This window comes from Arvicanthis niloticus, chromosome 17 (genome assembly GCF_011762505.2).
Source record: "Arvicanthis niloticus isolate mArvNil1 chromosome 17, mArvNil1.pat.X, whole genome shotgun sequence".
In the NCBI taxonomy this organism is placed as follows: Eukaryota; Metazoa; Chordata; class Mammalia; order Rodentia; family Muridae; genus Arvicanthis; species Arvicanthis niloticus.
Window position 1 is genome coordinate 13,816,546 of NC_047674.1, and position 15,915 is coordinate 13,832,460.

At 50.0% G+C, this 15,915-nt stretch overlaps 1 protein-coding gene across 4 annotated transcripts in view; it reads left to right on the forward strand.

Annotated features, from left to right (window-relative positions):
* Per2 (period circadian regulator 2) overlaps positions 1-15,915 on the forward strand; it is a 42,381-nt gene that overhangs the window by 1,188 nt on the left and 25,278 nt on the right. For 2 of the 4 annotated variants that reach the window (XM_034521578.2, XM_076914767.1), the window contains exons 2-6: positions 6,823-7,062; positions 7,376-7,441; positions 8,356-8,510; positions 11,755-11,876; positions 12,614-12,815. In XM_034521578.2, the coding sequence (XP_034377469.1) occupies positions 6,842-7,062; positions 7,376-7,441; positions 8,356-8,510; positions 11,755-11,876; positions 12,614-12,815 (766 nt within the window). In that variant the 5' untranslated portion in view covers positions 6,823-6,841. Of the gene's footprint in view, positions 1-6,822; positions 7,063-7,375; positions 7,442-8,355; positions 8,511-10,975; positions 11,325-11,754; positions 11,877-12,613; positions 12,816-15,915 lie in introns of those variants that run through there. The other 2 variants (XM_076914768.1, XM_076914769.1) reach the window with 2 other exon arrangements.

The following is a 15,915-nucleotide window of genomic DNA, read 5'->3' on the forward strand; positions in this document are numbered from 1 at the left end:
CTTTAATTGAAAACTTGGGTTTTTAAATGCAGATGGCATCACTTTTTGTACATTGTTGGAATCTAACAAAGCCAGGGACTCCTTTATTTTAGTGGTAGCTGTACAGTGTGCCCGCATGGAATGGCATTGTGGGTGGCTGCAGTTATCTGTCACTGTCATCTTGGTGTGATTCATTGGTACATAACTGGTGCAGCTCAGGTTTTCCGTGGAGGCTGGAATGCTGCGTATTGGAGAGCCCTGCGTCAGTCAGCTGCCAGCTACTGGGCACCTCGGCTTCCCCTGGGCCTCAGTTTCCTCATCTGAGGCAGTCTCTGGGATCTGGCTCCATTCACGTTTGGAGTTCTGGGTCTGTGGACCTCTTTCTCAGGCACCTGCCTAAGATGGTGAAAAGTTTCTGAAACCCCACTGGTGTCATATAATGTCCGTGTGTGAGACATAACTGCTGTGCTTAAATGAACTAGGAAAGGTCCCTGTTATTTATACAGCTTCTCTCTCAAACTCCAAACCTTCTAGAAAACCCTGGGAGGTATGGGGGCCTATTATAATGGTATAATTTCATCCAGTCTCAGTGGGCCAATCAACTCCAGCTCTGAGAAGTCGGTGAATGGCTGGAGTATGGAGGCAGAGGAAAGCACCTCACTGGATATTGGTGTGACCCTTGAAAATGACTGTATTAGGTGACTAAAAATGCATAGCCCACAGCCCTGTGCAGCCCTCTCCACCCAATGCTTGTGGGAAGCTGCCTACCACCAGACTCCTGGGAGAGTAAGCAGGTGCAGAGAGCCTCTGCTGGCCTGTTCCCCAGCCATGCTACTTCCCACTGGAGACGTGGCCCTCATGTGAAGTCCTTTGCTCACGGAATATGATCGTAACAAGTCGGTCACTATAGGTGATTCTAGAGTCTAGAGCAAGGTAGAAGCTGGGAGAGAGGTCACATGATTGACTTTTCAAAAAAAAAAGTAATTATTTTTGTGTGTATATGGAGAGGTCAGAGGAAAAGTTGAAGGACTTAGTTCTAGGGCTCAAACTCAGGTTGTTCAGTCTCAGCAGCACCCGTCTGAGCCATCTCACCAGCCCTCACAGAATTATCTTTGCCCAGTGGGCTTTGTGAAAATCCGGGGCCTAGTCCCTGCAACAAACACCTGGTCGAATAGAATCAGCTCAGGTTCTTGAGGGCAAAGGTCTGGGCTTCCTAGACCCACCAGCATTCAGTCGGCTCTTTTACCCTCAGCCACCACCAGGGGCTGTCACCTAGGTACATTAGTAATTGCAATTTGCTACCTCAACATAGGTGAGGATTGAAGAGCCTGTGGGGGAGCCTTAGCGAGGCAGCGCCTGCCCGCCCGCCTCCTTCCCCTCCTTATTTGGACAGCCCTGGCCACATTTTCCTCCGTTACCCAACCGTCACCATGGAGAGTGTGGCTGTTTATTTAACAGGACAAACATTTTCTTCGGATTGCAGCAGGCAGGCCCCAGGGAGTTGGCTCATACCAGGAAGTAGAAAACATGTTATAATATTTGAGGTTGTAAAATACCGTGGGGCTTGCAGACTCGAGGTACAGGCTGCCGTCCCCTGTTATATAAAGTTGGAAAACAGTCAGGAGTTTGTTGGGTTGTGATTAGCCAGGCGCAGGCTGTTCTTGCTGGCTGGTCAGAGGGTTCAGGGACGCATACCAAATTGGAATCTTATGATGTATGCGTCTTTACTTTTCTCTTAAGGAAGTAAGTTCCTTACTCTTTTTCCTCTTAAGCAGGAGGCATTGAGGGTGAGAGGCCCTTATTGGTTGTCCCTGGTTGGCAGTGGAAGCTGGAGCCTTGTCAGGCTGTGCTGCCATTCCTTGTCCTGTTTTGTCATTGTGGTTTGCTGTTTTTTTTTTTTTTTTTTTTTTTTTTTTTTAAATACATTTATTATGTAAAGTGTAGCTAGCTGCAGAGGCTGAGAGAGCAATCCTGTGAACTCCCAGAGCCAGCCTGGGGTACCCTCCCCCACCCAGACCCATGATCTCATCACCCAGGGCACATTTCTTCTGTCTGGCTGAGGAGAGTGAACATGGCAGAGTGACCGGGTCAACAACTCCAGCTTAACTCCTGCCCTCAGGCTGGCTACTGTCCATGGGAGAGGCTAGTGAATGGATATGGGCGGGTGTAGGCTCAGGCCAAGGGGATCTCAGCCAAGTTCTTCCTTTCCCTCCCAGACCCATTTCCTGAGACTGTACTCTCTTTCTCAGGGGCTCCTGCCCACCCATCAGAGCTGGGACCCAGTGCTGGACCATAAGTACAGGAGGCAAAGTCTGCTTGGACCAGCAACTGTTTTCTGCCAACTTGGCAAATTGATGTCAGTCCATTAGAGCCACTTGTGCTGAGCAGTGCATTTTCTGGAATAATGAGGTTTTCAGCAACTTACCTTAGTTTGTTGCCTTACATTTCTGCCATGTCTGCCTGGCTCTCTATGAAAAAGTTTATCTTCCTCTCCGAGGTAACCTGTTGGCAACAGTGACCCTGTTCACATACATGCGCAGGGACTGGAATTGCCACACACAAACTAGGAGTCCCAGGATTTGAGCCTAACACAGAATATCCAGGTAGCACCAGGGTAGGGTTGCCCAGAATGGGATGTGTGTTTTAGTCCTTTGCATATGAGCCAGAGAGGCGGCTACCAGCTGGCTCCACAGTGAACTCCCCCACCCTACCCCAATTACTATGTGACCTGCCTGTTTCTCTGACGTGACTTAGCCCCAAGGTTGAAAGCTAGTATTTGTCTGTCATTTACTGAATTTCAGATACATCCGACCATTTAACCCTCCCAAGTGCCAATAAGAGGGAGGGACAGTTTTTATTCCCATCATAAAGGTGAGGAAACATGGCACACAGGCTAAGGAACTCGTCAAGATCACATAGCCAAGAAGTAGTGGAGTAATGGCAGAACCGGTGGCTCACGCTGCTGCCCCAGAAGCTTCATAACCTAAGGCAAAAAGGGTGGCTGAGATGGCCGCTCATCTGCCTGCATAGAGGGGACAGATGTGGTCTAGAATATTAGGGATCAAGAGTGATCAAATCCTGGGGCTTCAGGAGGACTGAGTGCCCACTCTGAACCTGGAGTCAGCCCAAGGGAACTCAAGTGACAAATCTGTATCAAGTGTGCTATGCACCACGAGCCTCCTGCACCTTATCCCCCGCAACCGATAGCCTTCTGGGGCCGATATAATCGCTGACATGCTTGGTCTTCTGTAGTAGTACCTAAGCAGTCTAATTCCAGACAGACACTTCTATGATGGCCTTCGAAGCATTCTATTAATAATCATGGCAACAGATGCATGAGCCCCTGGGTTTAATGTCCCATCCCAAAACCAAATACCCACAAAATAGAACACTGCCACCCATACCACCTCTAGCACTGCTGTCCCATGAGCCTGAAACTGTTCAGACTCTGGAAACTTAAGAATAAGAATTGACACTCTCCGGGTTGGAGAATCAAGAATGTCAATCATTGTAAAACAATGTAACCAAGTACATGCAGTGTTCTACCACTGGGTTAAGAGTTGTTTGAGTAGGTGAGGGTTTCTTAACCTGGGTAACTGGGTCAGTTGAGAAGTGCTTTCTTAAGCAGCTGTGCAGATTCCACACAGATGCTACAGGCATGCTCCTGTGCGTGGTTACAGGTGCTACACAGAGGTGCTATGTGAGGTGTGCTTTATATCACTTCCTAAGCAAATCCACCAGGAGGAGAATGTGGCCCAGAGGGAACAGCAGTGCAGCACAGAGTCTTTGGAGCGAGACTATATACACAGGCTAGACCGAGGGGTGGGTAGATAGAGATGTGCCTGGGGACAGCTAGACCTCTAAGAGCCTTCCATTCTTTTTTAAGATAAAGTCTGTCCTCTGATCCTAGTATCAGTGACATCCATTCACCAGAGTCACTTGTCCTACTATGTGGACTGCAGTGGAGCCTGGTGGAGACAGTAGCTCTGTTTGGAAGTTGAGGCTGGCATCTAGCAAGAATGCTCACATTATGCAGGTATCATACAGAGATGCCCCACCCCACCCCCTTACTATGGCACTGCTTGAGGTCTGTTGTTCCACAGACTAAGCACTCACGACTTGTGTGTGTGTGTGTGTGGGGGGGGGGTTGACATTTCTGTGTCTCAGTTCCTAGAAAGAGGAAAGGTCACATGCTCCTTTCAAAGTCTCTGCAGTGACATTCCTAAGCTCCTGAGGCCTCCACCTTACCATCACCAAACAATGTGTCCTGCTAATGTTTAGTGACCAGTGGATAAGACACTTCTTCCTTTGTGTTTTCCTGATGGTCTGAGCTTCTCTCCATCATTTCTGTATCTCTGCGGGAAGACCCCTCCGTGAAGCCTGTGCTTTGGCGTTCTTCTAAAGTCCCCTCTTCCCTCTTTCCTTGAATTAGGCACAACTTCAAAACTGTTTTAAAAAAAAAAAAAAAAAAAAAAAAAAACAAGGCCAGAACTTGCAAATTTTATTCTGACTTCAGCTGGAGCAATTCCTCCGTTTGGACTTGGGAGACTGACAAACTCCATCTGTCTGTAACACTGCAAACAAGTCCCTGTCTGGGGTGTCTTCCTTTCCCTAAGCACCTCATCCTTACAGAACTGGGTTAAACAGTTCCTCCTGAGGCCCCTGCCTGGCACCCCACCTCCTTCCTGCTTCATAGGTCACATGTTTGGTTTTCCTCGATGGATACCAATACTGCTTTCTTTACTCTTGAAAACATAATTTTAACTGGGGTTTCTAGACTTGTAGTACATGGTACCCAGGGTGTATACAGACTGGCAAATTCAAACCTGCCTATTTCCGTGTTCTGAGACTTCTTTCTGTGGATGAAAAGGACCACTTTCACGTTGATCTTTCTTCCTCCTGGGTAATGTCACCTTCTTAGATAGGTGTGGTGTGCACACCTGCAATCTCTGTAATCCCAGCACATGGCAAGCTGAGGCAGGAGGATTACAAATTCAAGACTGTTCTGATCTACATAGAAAGACTTTAGTTTACCAAAAACTGAAACAACAACAAAAAGTTACTTTCTCAGGCATCTCCCATGACCAAAGATAGTTCTTCCTTCTTGACTGATCTGTGCCGTCATCATCATCTTCTTCTTCTTCTTCTTCTTCTTCTTCTTCTTCTTCTTCTTCTTCTTCTTCTTCTTCTTCTTCTTCTTCTTCTTCTTCTTCTTCTTCCTCTTCCTCTTCTTCCTCTTCTTCCTCTTCTTCCTCTTCTTCCTCTTCTTCCTCTTCTTCCTCCTCCTCTTCTTCTTCTTGGTTCTGATGTCGTGTTTTTGTCTTGGCCTGTGGCATTATCTCAGTTTTCGTCGCTTTTTCATCAACCCTATCTCCTATAGGCTTTCTGTGCCTGAGGAGGGGTGGGTACCATCTGCCCCATCTGTCCTGGGTTGGTCTTCCCTCACTGCTAATGGTGGTACTTCTTTGTTGGAGCCTTCTCAAAAGTCCCACTTTGGCTTTTGTCTGTTAATTGTGGACAAACAAGGCCTCATCCCTCGTGACAAGGAACATGGAGTCCTACATGCAGCACACACGGCGAGTGTGGTGTGACCTGGACTGTGTGTGTTGGTCTTCCATTGACAACTGGTGGTTTCCTGACTGCAAGAAAACGGTGGGAGCATTGTTCTCTCAGAGAATCTGCTGCTGCCACTTGGACTCCTAGCAAGAGTCAGCAAGTCCCCTGTCCTCTGACTTCCTCATCTGCTTAGCCGAGTAGAGGTCAGGAGGAGAGAGCAGCCAGGCATTTCTTCCTCAGTCTGCTGTGGTCCAGGTTTCCTTAGCTACTTCTTCTTCTTCCCTAACACCTTGAGTAGAGGTACCTGCCTCTCCCAGGCCCAGCATGGAGCCCTTAACTGCTTTTAGCTGTTTGCATAAACTTAATGTGACCTGACCCAGCTTAAGTGACATCTGTTTCCTTCCAGGATCCTGCTAGAAATATTATCCCGGGCCCTCCCTTTTCCCCCCAGCGACATCTAACAGTCTCTTATCCTTGAGCTGTGGCCTCCTGTCTGGTGATATGCCCACGCTTCCCAATCACTAAGTCTGTGACCCTTCATGGGGTTCAGATTTCTATGGAAGCCTTCTTAGAGGTAGAATTTTAGCCCCTCCTACCCACCTATCTCCAGGCACACAAGTTGAAGTTTCTATTTAGTGTGGCCATGGGATCCAGCCAAATGTAAACAAGCCATAGCCATGATGCCTAAGCAGTGGCCCCTGACTGCACAGGGTATCTCCTCCCACTCACACACCTTATGTCAGTGCCAGGCTACCTTCAGTGCTGGAGCCCCTAGCCCCTGGAGCATTCCATGGCATACCACTTGGACCAGCTTCATGGAGACTTCTTCAGTCCATCACCCAACAGCATTACCTCTCCAGGAGGCCCAGCTGCCCTCAGCTTCTCTGTGGCACGCGCCATGTTGTGATGGAGTTGTTTCTGGACCCCGATGCTTAATGTCACCTGCGGAGCTAATAGAATGAAGATTCTCAGGCCCTGTTTACCATTTAGAATGACTGTATTTCCCTACCACCTGGGTGGCTGTTTGTGCCCCTGTCTGTCTACTGTCAAGGCTGTCAGCACCTCCATAGCCCAGCTGAGGCTCTCAGGCCAGCTGTCTTCCTGATCCAGGGCCAGTAGGAGCTCAGGAATCAGGAACACATAAACACAGCGGTAAATGACAGCTCTGCCATTAATACTGGGAACCAAGAGCCTTGCACATACTAAGCTAGTGCTTTATTATTATTGATCTGTATCCTCAGCCTCATTGGTGCCTCCTAACGTTTGCCCACAATCTTCTTCCACCAGCTTCATTCCAGAGCCCGACATGAATGGATACGTAGACTTCTCCCCAAGTCCTACCAGCCCTACCAAGGAACCAGGGGAGCCTCAGCCCACCCAGGCTGTGCTCCAGGAGGACGTGGACATGAGCAGTGGCTCCAGCGGAAATGAGAACTGCTCCACGGGGCGGGACTCTCAGGGCAGTGACTGCGACGACAGTGGGAAGGAGCTGCGGATGTTAGTGGAATCTTCCAACACTCATCCCAGGTAGGTCAGCCTTAGACCAGGTCCTCACACACAGGACACCAGTGGCTTCCTCCATAGTTTGTTGCCCATCTTCAAGCAGCAAGTTACCAGGACTTGCAGGATGGCAGTGCTTCTTAATCCTGTACATGATATTTATTGGCGTCTGTCCTTCCAAATAACGATATCGCATCATCTTTGCCGTTTTGTGTCTGATGCCACTTAACAGACAGTCCAGTAAGATCTCGGAGGAGTCTGCTCACACACATACAGTCGGTCACAGATCGTTCCATATGCATTTTCATCTCTCAGAGATCTAATCTGTCTGCTCTTGCAGCCCTGATGATGCCTTCAGACTCATGATGACCGAGGCGGAGCACAACCCCTCCACGAGCGGCTGCAGGTGAGACTCCCTCAGCTCCCACCTCAGACTCATTCAACAAGTTACAGGATTTCCTCTCAGGCCTGAGGAAGTCATGTGACGACCCCATTAGGTCTGATAAATCTGTTGGTCTGAGCAGCTGGTTAGTGTGACCGGTGGCATCTGCCTTTCACAGTGACACCCGCCCTGTACTTCTCTGAGCCCTGGTTGTTCTTGGGGAACCTGGTTTCCTTCCAGCTCCACTCTCAGGTCTTTACCTCAGCCCTGTGTGTTCAGCAGGAACCTTCTCACCCTTTTGCCACAAATTATCTGTGCATCCATGGACATTTTCTTATCAGTTTTTGGGGCAAAGTCTGTTCTCCCACACATGTGGGCATTTAGCCATTGAAGTCTCAGGGACCTGACCCATCCATCGTTCTTAGGATACCTTCTCTTTGACACAAGCCATTTACATCAGCAATTCCTTGCTATCAGGACTGTCTTCCTCTGCTCCCTATTCTCTCCTGGGATTCGTTCCTAAGAGTCCCCTTTGCTCTGTTCTCCTGACCCATGTTCATGACGCCAGGAGCTATTTCTCTGTCCTTCATACTATCCTTGACCCTCTGCCTGGGCTAGGGAAGGAACAGCCCTGTGGTAAAGCCTACACCACTGTACCATGGGTTAACCAGCAGCCCTCCTAAATGTGGCCCAGCTTGACCCCAGGATAAGGATCTAGTTGGAAGACTTCTCTCTCTGGGTGAGAATTGGGATTCTTATCAGTCTGTGGTCTCCTGGGAGAAGACATTGGCTTCCATGTTTCTAGACCTCGTTAGTAACCACAACGGAGAAAGGTGCTGGCCCACAGTGAGGGGGGCCAGGGGTGCTGGTTGTCCCTGCCCCCAACACTCTTTTCAGAAGGCTCACATTTGATTGCCCCCCTCTTTTAAATTCCACAGTAGTGAGCAGTCTGCCAAAGCTGACGCACACAAAGAACTGATAAGGACTCTGAGGGAGCTGAAGGTCCACCTCCCTGCAGACAAGAAGGCCAAGGGAAAGGCCAGCACGCTGGCAACCTTGAAGTATGCCCTGCGGAGCGTGAAGCAGGTGAAGGGTATGTGTACTTTGCACGTCTGTTCAAACTTTCAAACTCATAGAAACAAGGTTTTGTTTTGTTTGTTTGTTTTTGCTTATTTTGTACATGTGCATGTTTGTGTGTGTGTGTGTGTGTGTATGTACAGGATGGTGGGTAGCATGTATGTCATGCATGTGTGTGGAAGTCAGAAGACAACCTTGTGGAGGTGGGGTTATCTTCCATCTTTATGTAGGTTCCGGAGATTGAACTTGGGTTTCTAGGCTTGCACAACCAAGAGTCCTTATCCTCTGGGCCATCTTGCCAGCCTCGGAAACACATCTTAAATGTCCCAAACTGTAATCCAAATAATCACAGCTTTCTAAGACTCATCCCTGAAATGGCAGAAGGCAGCAGTAAAGATCTGATGATGCTCAGGTCGGTTGAGAACTATGGCTCATTGCAGTTTTCTATCGAACTGGGACTTTTAGAGGCAAAACCAAAAATAGGCAGAAAACCAGGGGCCAGGAGAGGTGTTTACCCCATAAGCCTCTTGTACTGTGTATGGTCTGGTCATTTTCAGAAGTTCGGCATAGTCTAGGCTCTGGCACGTGTTTGGGGCCGAGTTCAGAAAGATGGCCACAGGTACTGTGAGCTCTGTGGGTGAGAACGGGATTGAAGTAGAACATTCCTGAGTCAGCCTGTAGCCTGAGAAAAGATGCAAGGCGGGTCGCTAGCTCTCAGCACTCGGTTCTCTGAGACAGGATCTCGGGTAGCTCGGGCTGACCACAAACTCACTACGCCAGCTGTGTAACTGAGGATGACCTTGAACTTCTAGATCCTTTTGCCTCCACCTTCTAAATACTAGGATTACAGGTGTGCACCACCGTATCTGGTTTTATGTGGTGTTGGTGTATATACACCAAATGTTTGCAGTGCCAGTGGAGGCCAGAAGAGGGCGTCAAATCCTATGGAACTGAGTTACAAGCAGTTGTGTGCCACCATGTGGGTATTGGGACTAGAACCCTGGTCCTCTTAGCCACCGCATTGCCTCTCTAGCCTGCTCACCCAGGCACTTCTCAATTCATGAACTCAACTCAAATGGTTCATTTCCTGTTAATTTAAAAATGTTTGCTCACAAGACATCTTCAACCAAGAAGGAAGGCGACAGGGCGCACAGCAATACCACCTGTCACTGTCACTAAAGTTCTGTCACAGCCCTCACCATCATGCATGCACAATCAGGGGCAAGTCTGTCCATCAAGAGTCCTGCCGCTGGTTGTATGGTTGGACTTTTAGAAGACAGACTACGGCAGGCAGAGCATTTTAACTGGGCCTGTGAGAGGGGACTGGGGCTATGAAGTTAAGAACCTGGACTAGAGCTCAGGTGCTTTCCTGTTGAGGGAAGCAGCAAGTCTTTAGTACCCCCAGCAGACCCAGTTCTTCTCTTGACCAGGATCTGACAGATCAGCTTCCCCCATCTCCTGGCTCTCAGGCAGTTGCTCTTGACGCTCAGACAAGAAGGGAACACTTCCCAAGCAAGAAGCAGGTGGTCCATCCCAAGGTTCAGCCTAAGTCCCCTGGATAGATCATTCCAGGATAGTCTAGCTGTAGGCATTAGCAAAAAGGTGTGTTTAGTCAGTTGCCAGGCACAGGGGATGTGAGCTCTGTAGGTGCTCTGCTGTGGAGAAAGTGCCTTCTTATAGCCCTGGCACAGAGTGCTATGTACGTAGTCCCTTTTCTTTCCAGCCACTGGTGGTGGGGGATGTCCCTAGCTATGTGCTTGGACTTTCAGTGAACAGGTAGAGGGAAACATCCCACTGGGGCAAGAAAGACAGGTGCTCTGGGCAGGTGATGTGGAAAGCACGACCCCCTCCACCATGTCACCCATGTGTGACCTTGTGTGAACACCACCCCGATGCATGACCGTGCCTTTGATCACAGTCACATACGTGTGCCAAGGGCTGCCTACTACATGTTACAAATACACATCAAAAAGCCAAAAGGCTGCCACCTAGGCAGAATTGGCTTTGCTTTTAGCATTGCTGGCTGTCTTAAAGCCATCAAGCATGTAGGCCAGGCTTGTGGCCAGTAGTCAAGGTATGAGCTTGCCCTTCAGACAGTCTCCTATTTCTGAGTATCTAGACAGCTTTCTGTCAGTAGTAGATGGGTTGCTAATATTGATCTTCGGTCCTTGGAGCCACCAATAGAAGTATTATTCTGCTGAGTCCTCCTGGCCTCATGTTTGGGTACTGTCTTCAATCTGAAACCTCTGTGGATTACTCCCTAAACTGCTGTCCATTTTGGAAGATTGATGTGGTCTAAACAGTGTTGTCTGCCTGCTAACCAGTGATGTTTAGGCTTAACGTGTTTGGTGCTTTAGGGACAGACTCCTCAGTGGGGGGGCATGGCGCTGGGGCCTGTGCCTGAGGAAGACCCTGCTCTCTGGAACGAGCAGCTATGTGAATCAGTCTCACTCTCCAGGGACTGTTGGTTTGCGTGCCTTGCGCTTGGCCACAGTAACTTCGGAACTTGGGAGTTCTGCCAAATCAAGAATGTTTCTAAGCTTTCCAGCAGAGAGCATGCTCAGAAACTTACCAGTCTGTAAAGGTGGAGAGACCAACATCAGATAAGACCCAGCTTCGAGTCCAAAGACCTCATTACCACTCTGCAGGGACACATGCTTGGCTGGATCCCAAGGTCAAACTCCAGGACACAGCCAGCCTAGGTTCCGGCCACCTAACGGCATGTGGAGCTTTAGAGGCAGGATGACTGCGGTGATTCCATGTGCAGTGAGAGCAGCTGTGGCCGAGCCCCCAGAATCCCACCAGATACGAACTCAGCGCAGCGGCCACAGTATGTGTAGACACTGCTCACAGCCCTTTCTTTCCAATGTGGCTTCTGGTACCTGTTCCTCTTTCAAGCAGTCAGTCCTGCCTGCATAGAAGTTTCTAAAGGGGCCGTCCAAGGTGCAGGTGGCAGGGATGTTTCTGTGGATCTAATTGTGGTTACATCACACTTCAGGGACCTATGCACCCTTACGACTTAAAGCAATGTATTTCTGAGTTTTTAAATTCTTAACAAAGGCCCGTGTGTCAGAGAGTCTCCAGTCTGCTCTTGAGTGCTGGCCACGCATGTCTGTGCATCCTCTGGATCTCCTCCCCCTTAAGATTCTATCTCATCCCATTCGTTCATTTGAGAAAAATGGACCCCACCTGCAGGGGCCAGCGACAGTGTGCTGTCATGTGATCTCATCAGCTGAACATGGGTGTCGCTTCTCTTATAGCTAATGAGGAGTACTACCAGCTGCTAATGTCCAGCGAGAGCCAGCCCTGCAGCATGGAAGTACCTTCCTACACCATGCAACAGGTTGAGGGCATTACCTCCGAGTATATCGTGAAGAACGCGGTGAGTGTTTGAACAGGGCACAGGTTCTCCCTTGGGTAAGGCAGCTAGCTGGTCCACTGTCAGGAGGCGGATCTCTGAATAAAATCACGAAGTTGGTGATTCTCGAGTGAAGTCATCTCTGGCCGACTCTGACTCATAGCTCCCAGTACCAGAGAAACCCAGCTGTGACAGAACTTGATGCTCCTGCTTTTCGTAGCCTCAGGATGAAGAGACAGATTTAGTAACCGCCTGTTTGTTCAGGCTCCATGGTAATAAAGTCTGGGTCCAAAGCCCGTATTTCTGAATGTCATGGAATGGTCTGGGAGAGGAGAGACCCTACCCCCGGATTCCTAACTAGAACAGACTAACCTATGAAGAGCCAGCATGTACTAGAGCAGTGCTGAACTTGTGCCAGCCTAGCCCCTTGAGCCTCCCTACCTATTTCTGCTTAGCAGCTCCCTCCAAGGGGGCTGGTCTATGCTTAGAGGGGCAGGCCATCCCACGAACCTGAAAGAGACCAGCTGGTCACTTGGCCAGGCTAGGGGAGCACAGGTGTTTAGGAAGGCTGGCCTAATGGACCATTCCTGATAGTGTTGTGTTGGATTTTTTCATTGGAACAGGAAAGTCAGGTTGGACAGGATTAGGGAGGTCCAGATGCAGCCTGGCCCTCATGCAACCCAGGATGCTCCTACTAGCCTTAGTGACTATATTACAGTCCATAATGACTCTAATCGCCTGATCATGCTCCCCATTTCCAGGATATGTTTGCTCTGGCTGTGTCCCTGGTTTCTGGGAAGATCCTGTACATCTCTGATCAAGTGGCCTCCATCTTTCACTGTAAGAAGGATGCCTTCAGTGACGCCAAGTTTGTGGAGTTCCTGGCTCCTCATGACGTCAGCGTGTTCCACAGCTACACCACCCCTTACAAGCTTCCGCCCTGGAGTGTGTGCAGCGGCTTAGGTGAGGTCCTGGCTGCAGCGTCCCTTGCTCCCTCTGCGTCAGAGTGTGGAGGAGGCTAGTGGCAAGGGCGGAGGTTGGGAGCTGGCTTTCCTTCTCAGCTATGTCAGAATGACCCACAGAGCCCTCCTGACAGGCTACCAGCCACTGATCTGTCTAGGGCAAGAGGCAAGCAGTTGTTTGTCTCTAGAATAAAGAGCCTCTTTGTAAACTTCAGAGAGTCTTCAAAATTAGGCGTTTTAGAAACGGAGTTAGCAGACCGGCGTTGGCGCAGTGGCTAAGGCGACCGCCTGCAGAGGGCGTGGGCCCTCTGCTTTCTCTCTGCCTCCGTGTGTTCGAATCCCGCTCTGTCCGGCGTCTCTGCCCGAGTCTCATGGGAGAAAAAAAAAAAAAAAAAAGAAACGGAGTTATTCAGAGGAGGAACCTTGGCATAACTGCAGTGCAGAGCTGGGATGCATCCTGTGAGGCAGAGGGATGTTCTGTGGAACAGCAGCTGCCTGCAGGCAGCAGTTAATCCCCTCGTGGCCTTAACTGCCGTAATGTTCAGGTGTGGCATTTGTCGGGGTGACTTTCCAGGGACCTTCGTCTTGGCTGGAGGCAGGATCGTAAAGTATAAATTATAAAGCTCTCTGGGCTTGCACAGCACTTTCCATACTCGCTAGCAAGCATGTATGCTGGCTTTGTGGTCCACCTATGTCCAGGCTTCTTGCCCTTGTCCAGCCCTTCCTATCTGGCAGCCAGGCCACTCCATGTCTTCCCTCCATAGAGCCAGGTTTGGCCAGGTTTGGCATTCTTCTTGTGTCCTCTCAGTCTCCCCCAAACCCTGATCAGTCGGCTGTAGTCTGAGTATGGTTTGTCCTCTCCAAAACTCAAGTTGGAATTTGCTGATGTCACAGCACTGAGGTAGGGCCTTGAGGTAATGCAACCATGAGGAGAGACAAAGGTCTTTCTCCTGGAACAGACTTTCTTGCCAGGACTCGGCTAGCGCTGAGGGACTGGATGGGTTGCTATAAAGCAAGGCTGCCCCTTCTGCATGTGTCCTACACACCATTTCCCCGCAATGATTTGAAGCAGCGCATGGCCCTCTCCAGCAGCTCAGCAGATCCTTGGCCTGTGCTCTTGGACATTCCAGCCTCCAAAAGCATGAGCTAAATTAAACCCATCCTCCTCCTAAGTCAGCCTGTGACAGCCTCTAACAGCAACAGAGAATGGACGGAAGCAGTCCTGCTGCTGAGAACTGCGTGCCGCTGCAGTGGTCCCTGAAGTGGAAGAGAACGGACTTGGAACTAAGAAGTGGGAGCAGCTGAACTGTTTCAAAATGAAAACCAGGAAAGGCCCAAGTGTTGAGGTTCAGTTCCGGTGTTGGAGGGCAGAGGAAGACAGGAGGACTGGGGAAAGCTTGACGCTTTTATCATTTGCATAAATGGTTGTGACCAGCATGCTGATGGAAGTGTCAGAGGGACTAGCTGCAGTCTGGCCACATACAGGGTGGAATGCAGGGGTGCAGTCAACCAGATTGCTAAAGGATTCTGTGGGTAGGAGATAAATAGCAGTGAAGACCTCCCCAAAACAGAGGAAAAGACCTGAAGGCACCTCAGAGATCTTTAAGGATGCCTCTGATCCCCGCATCCATGCATAGCTCTCACCAGCTCTCACTGTGGCCCCCGGTGCTGCAGGCTCAGCCCTCACATTCTCCATCAGGTGTAAGACAAGCCTTGCCAGTGTCCCTGTGGGGCTGATTCTGCAGGCAGGAGGAAGGCGAGGTATAGCTTCCTCTGCCACAGGAGCAGAACTATCCCAGAGAATATCTCTAAGACTGTGCCAGCCAGTGCTGTCAGGGCTGACACCCTGGGAAGCTGAGCCACCAGAGACAAGCCACACATCCCAGGAAAACTACAGGCAATCCTAACAACCAAAGCTGGGCTGAGACCAGCAAGCCGTGGGGCGGAGCTACTTGCTGCTTTGAGGGTCCAGTCTTACCCACATGCACCAAGCGTGTAGCAGGTGCTGGGGTGACAGGATGATCCCCCAGCTTTAGAACAAGGCTGCTGGGCCCTAGTTTCAACCTTTCCTGAGGCCTATTGTCCCTTCCTTCTGGCCAGTCTCCCTCTGGAGCAGCATGCCTATCCTTCATCCTGTGGCCTTGGAGCAGATGATTGGTTTGAGCTCACAGTTGGACTTTGGATTTTCCAGTTGGCACTGGAGACTATGGGATGGACTTGATTATAGTTTCTATTATGAGAAGAGTGTGAGCTATGGCAAGCCAGAAGGGCCACCTGTGGGCTGCTCTCCTCTCAAACTCACGCTGAACTTTGGTCACTTGTGGAATGTGGGATAACTGGTCTTTAAGGGGGTGACCAAGTCACATGGAGGGATTGGCAGGTGTGCTTTTGTTCTGCGGACTGGATTACTGTGACCCTCCACAGTGGCAGCCCCTTGCTCCTGTCCTTCTAGCTACAGGCCTCTTGTGGTTGAACTCTGCAGTTCTTCATTGTATTTTGCCAGCTTCTTCTGAAGACTCTGACTCTAGAAGAACTTCAGGGCACCCAGGGTCACAGCACTGCCACTGATGGAGGAGGAGCTAGCCTCCACCACTACTGACAAGGGTAGTCAGCAAGAGTTCATTAGTGTCTTCCCACCAATGGCTGATGGTCACAGTCCATCATGGGCTTTGGATGCCCAGAGTTGATGACTGTAGCTTCCCAGAGCACAGGAACAAGGACCGAGCCAGGATTGCTCTGGGCTTGTCACTGGGAACTATCTGCCATTCTGTGGCTGGCAGGTCATTGATCTCTGCTTACACAATGGCTTCTCATTGCTTGCCACTACCACCTGCAATCAGTGGCTCTGGCCAGCTCCAGGACCTCTCCCACTGACAATCCCCCCCACCCCCACCCCCGCCATCCCTGTTCTATAGCATCAGAGATGGACACTGCCTTCGTGTCCTTCGCCAGCTCAACAATCATCTTCTTCAGCGAGCAGCCTGGGGCAGATGCACCACTGTGTTTGAGGGGTTCCTCTGAAGGGGGTTGTCTACTTTCTCCCTAAATCCTGAGACTATTTTTTAAAAACTTTGCACTGTGAGTTACAGCAGCACGGTTCA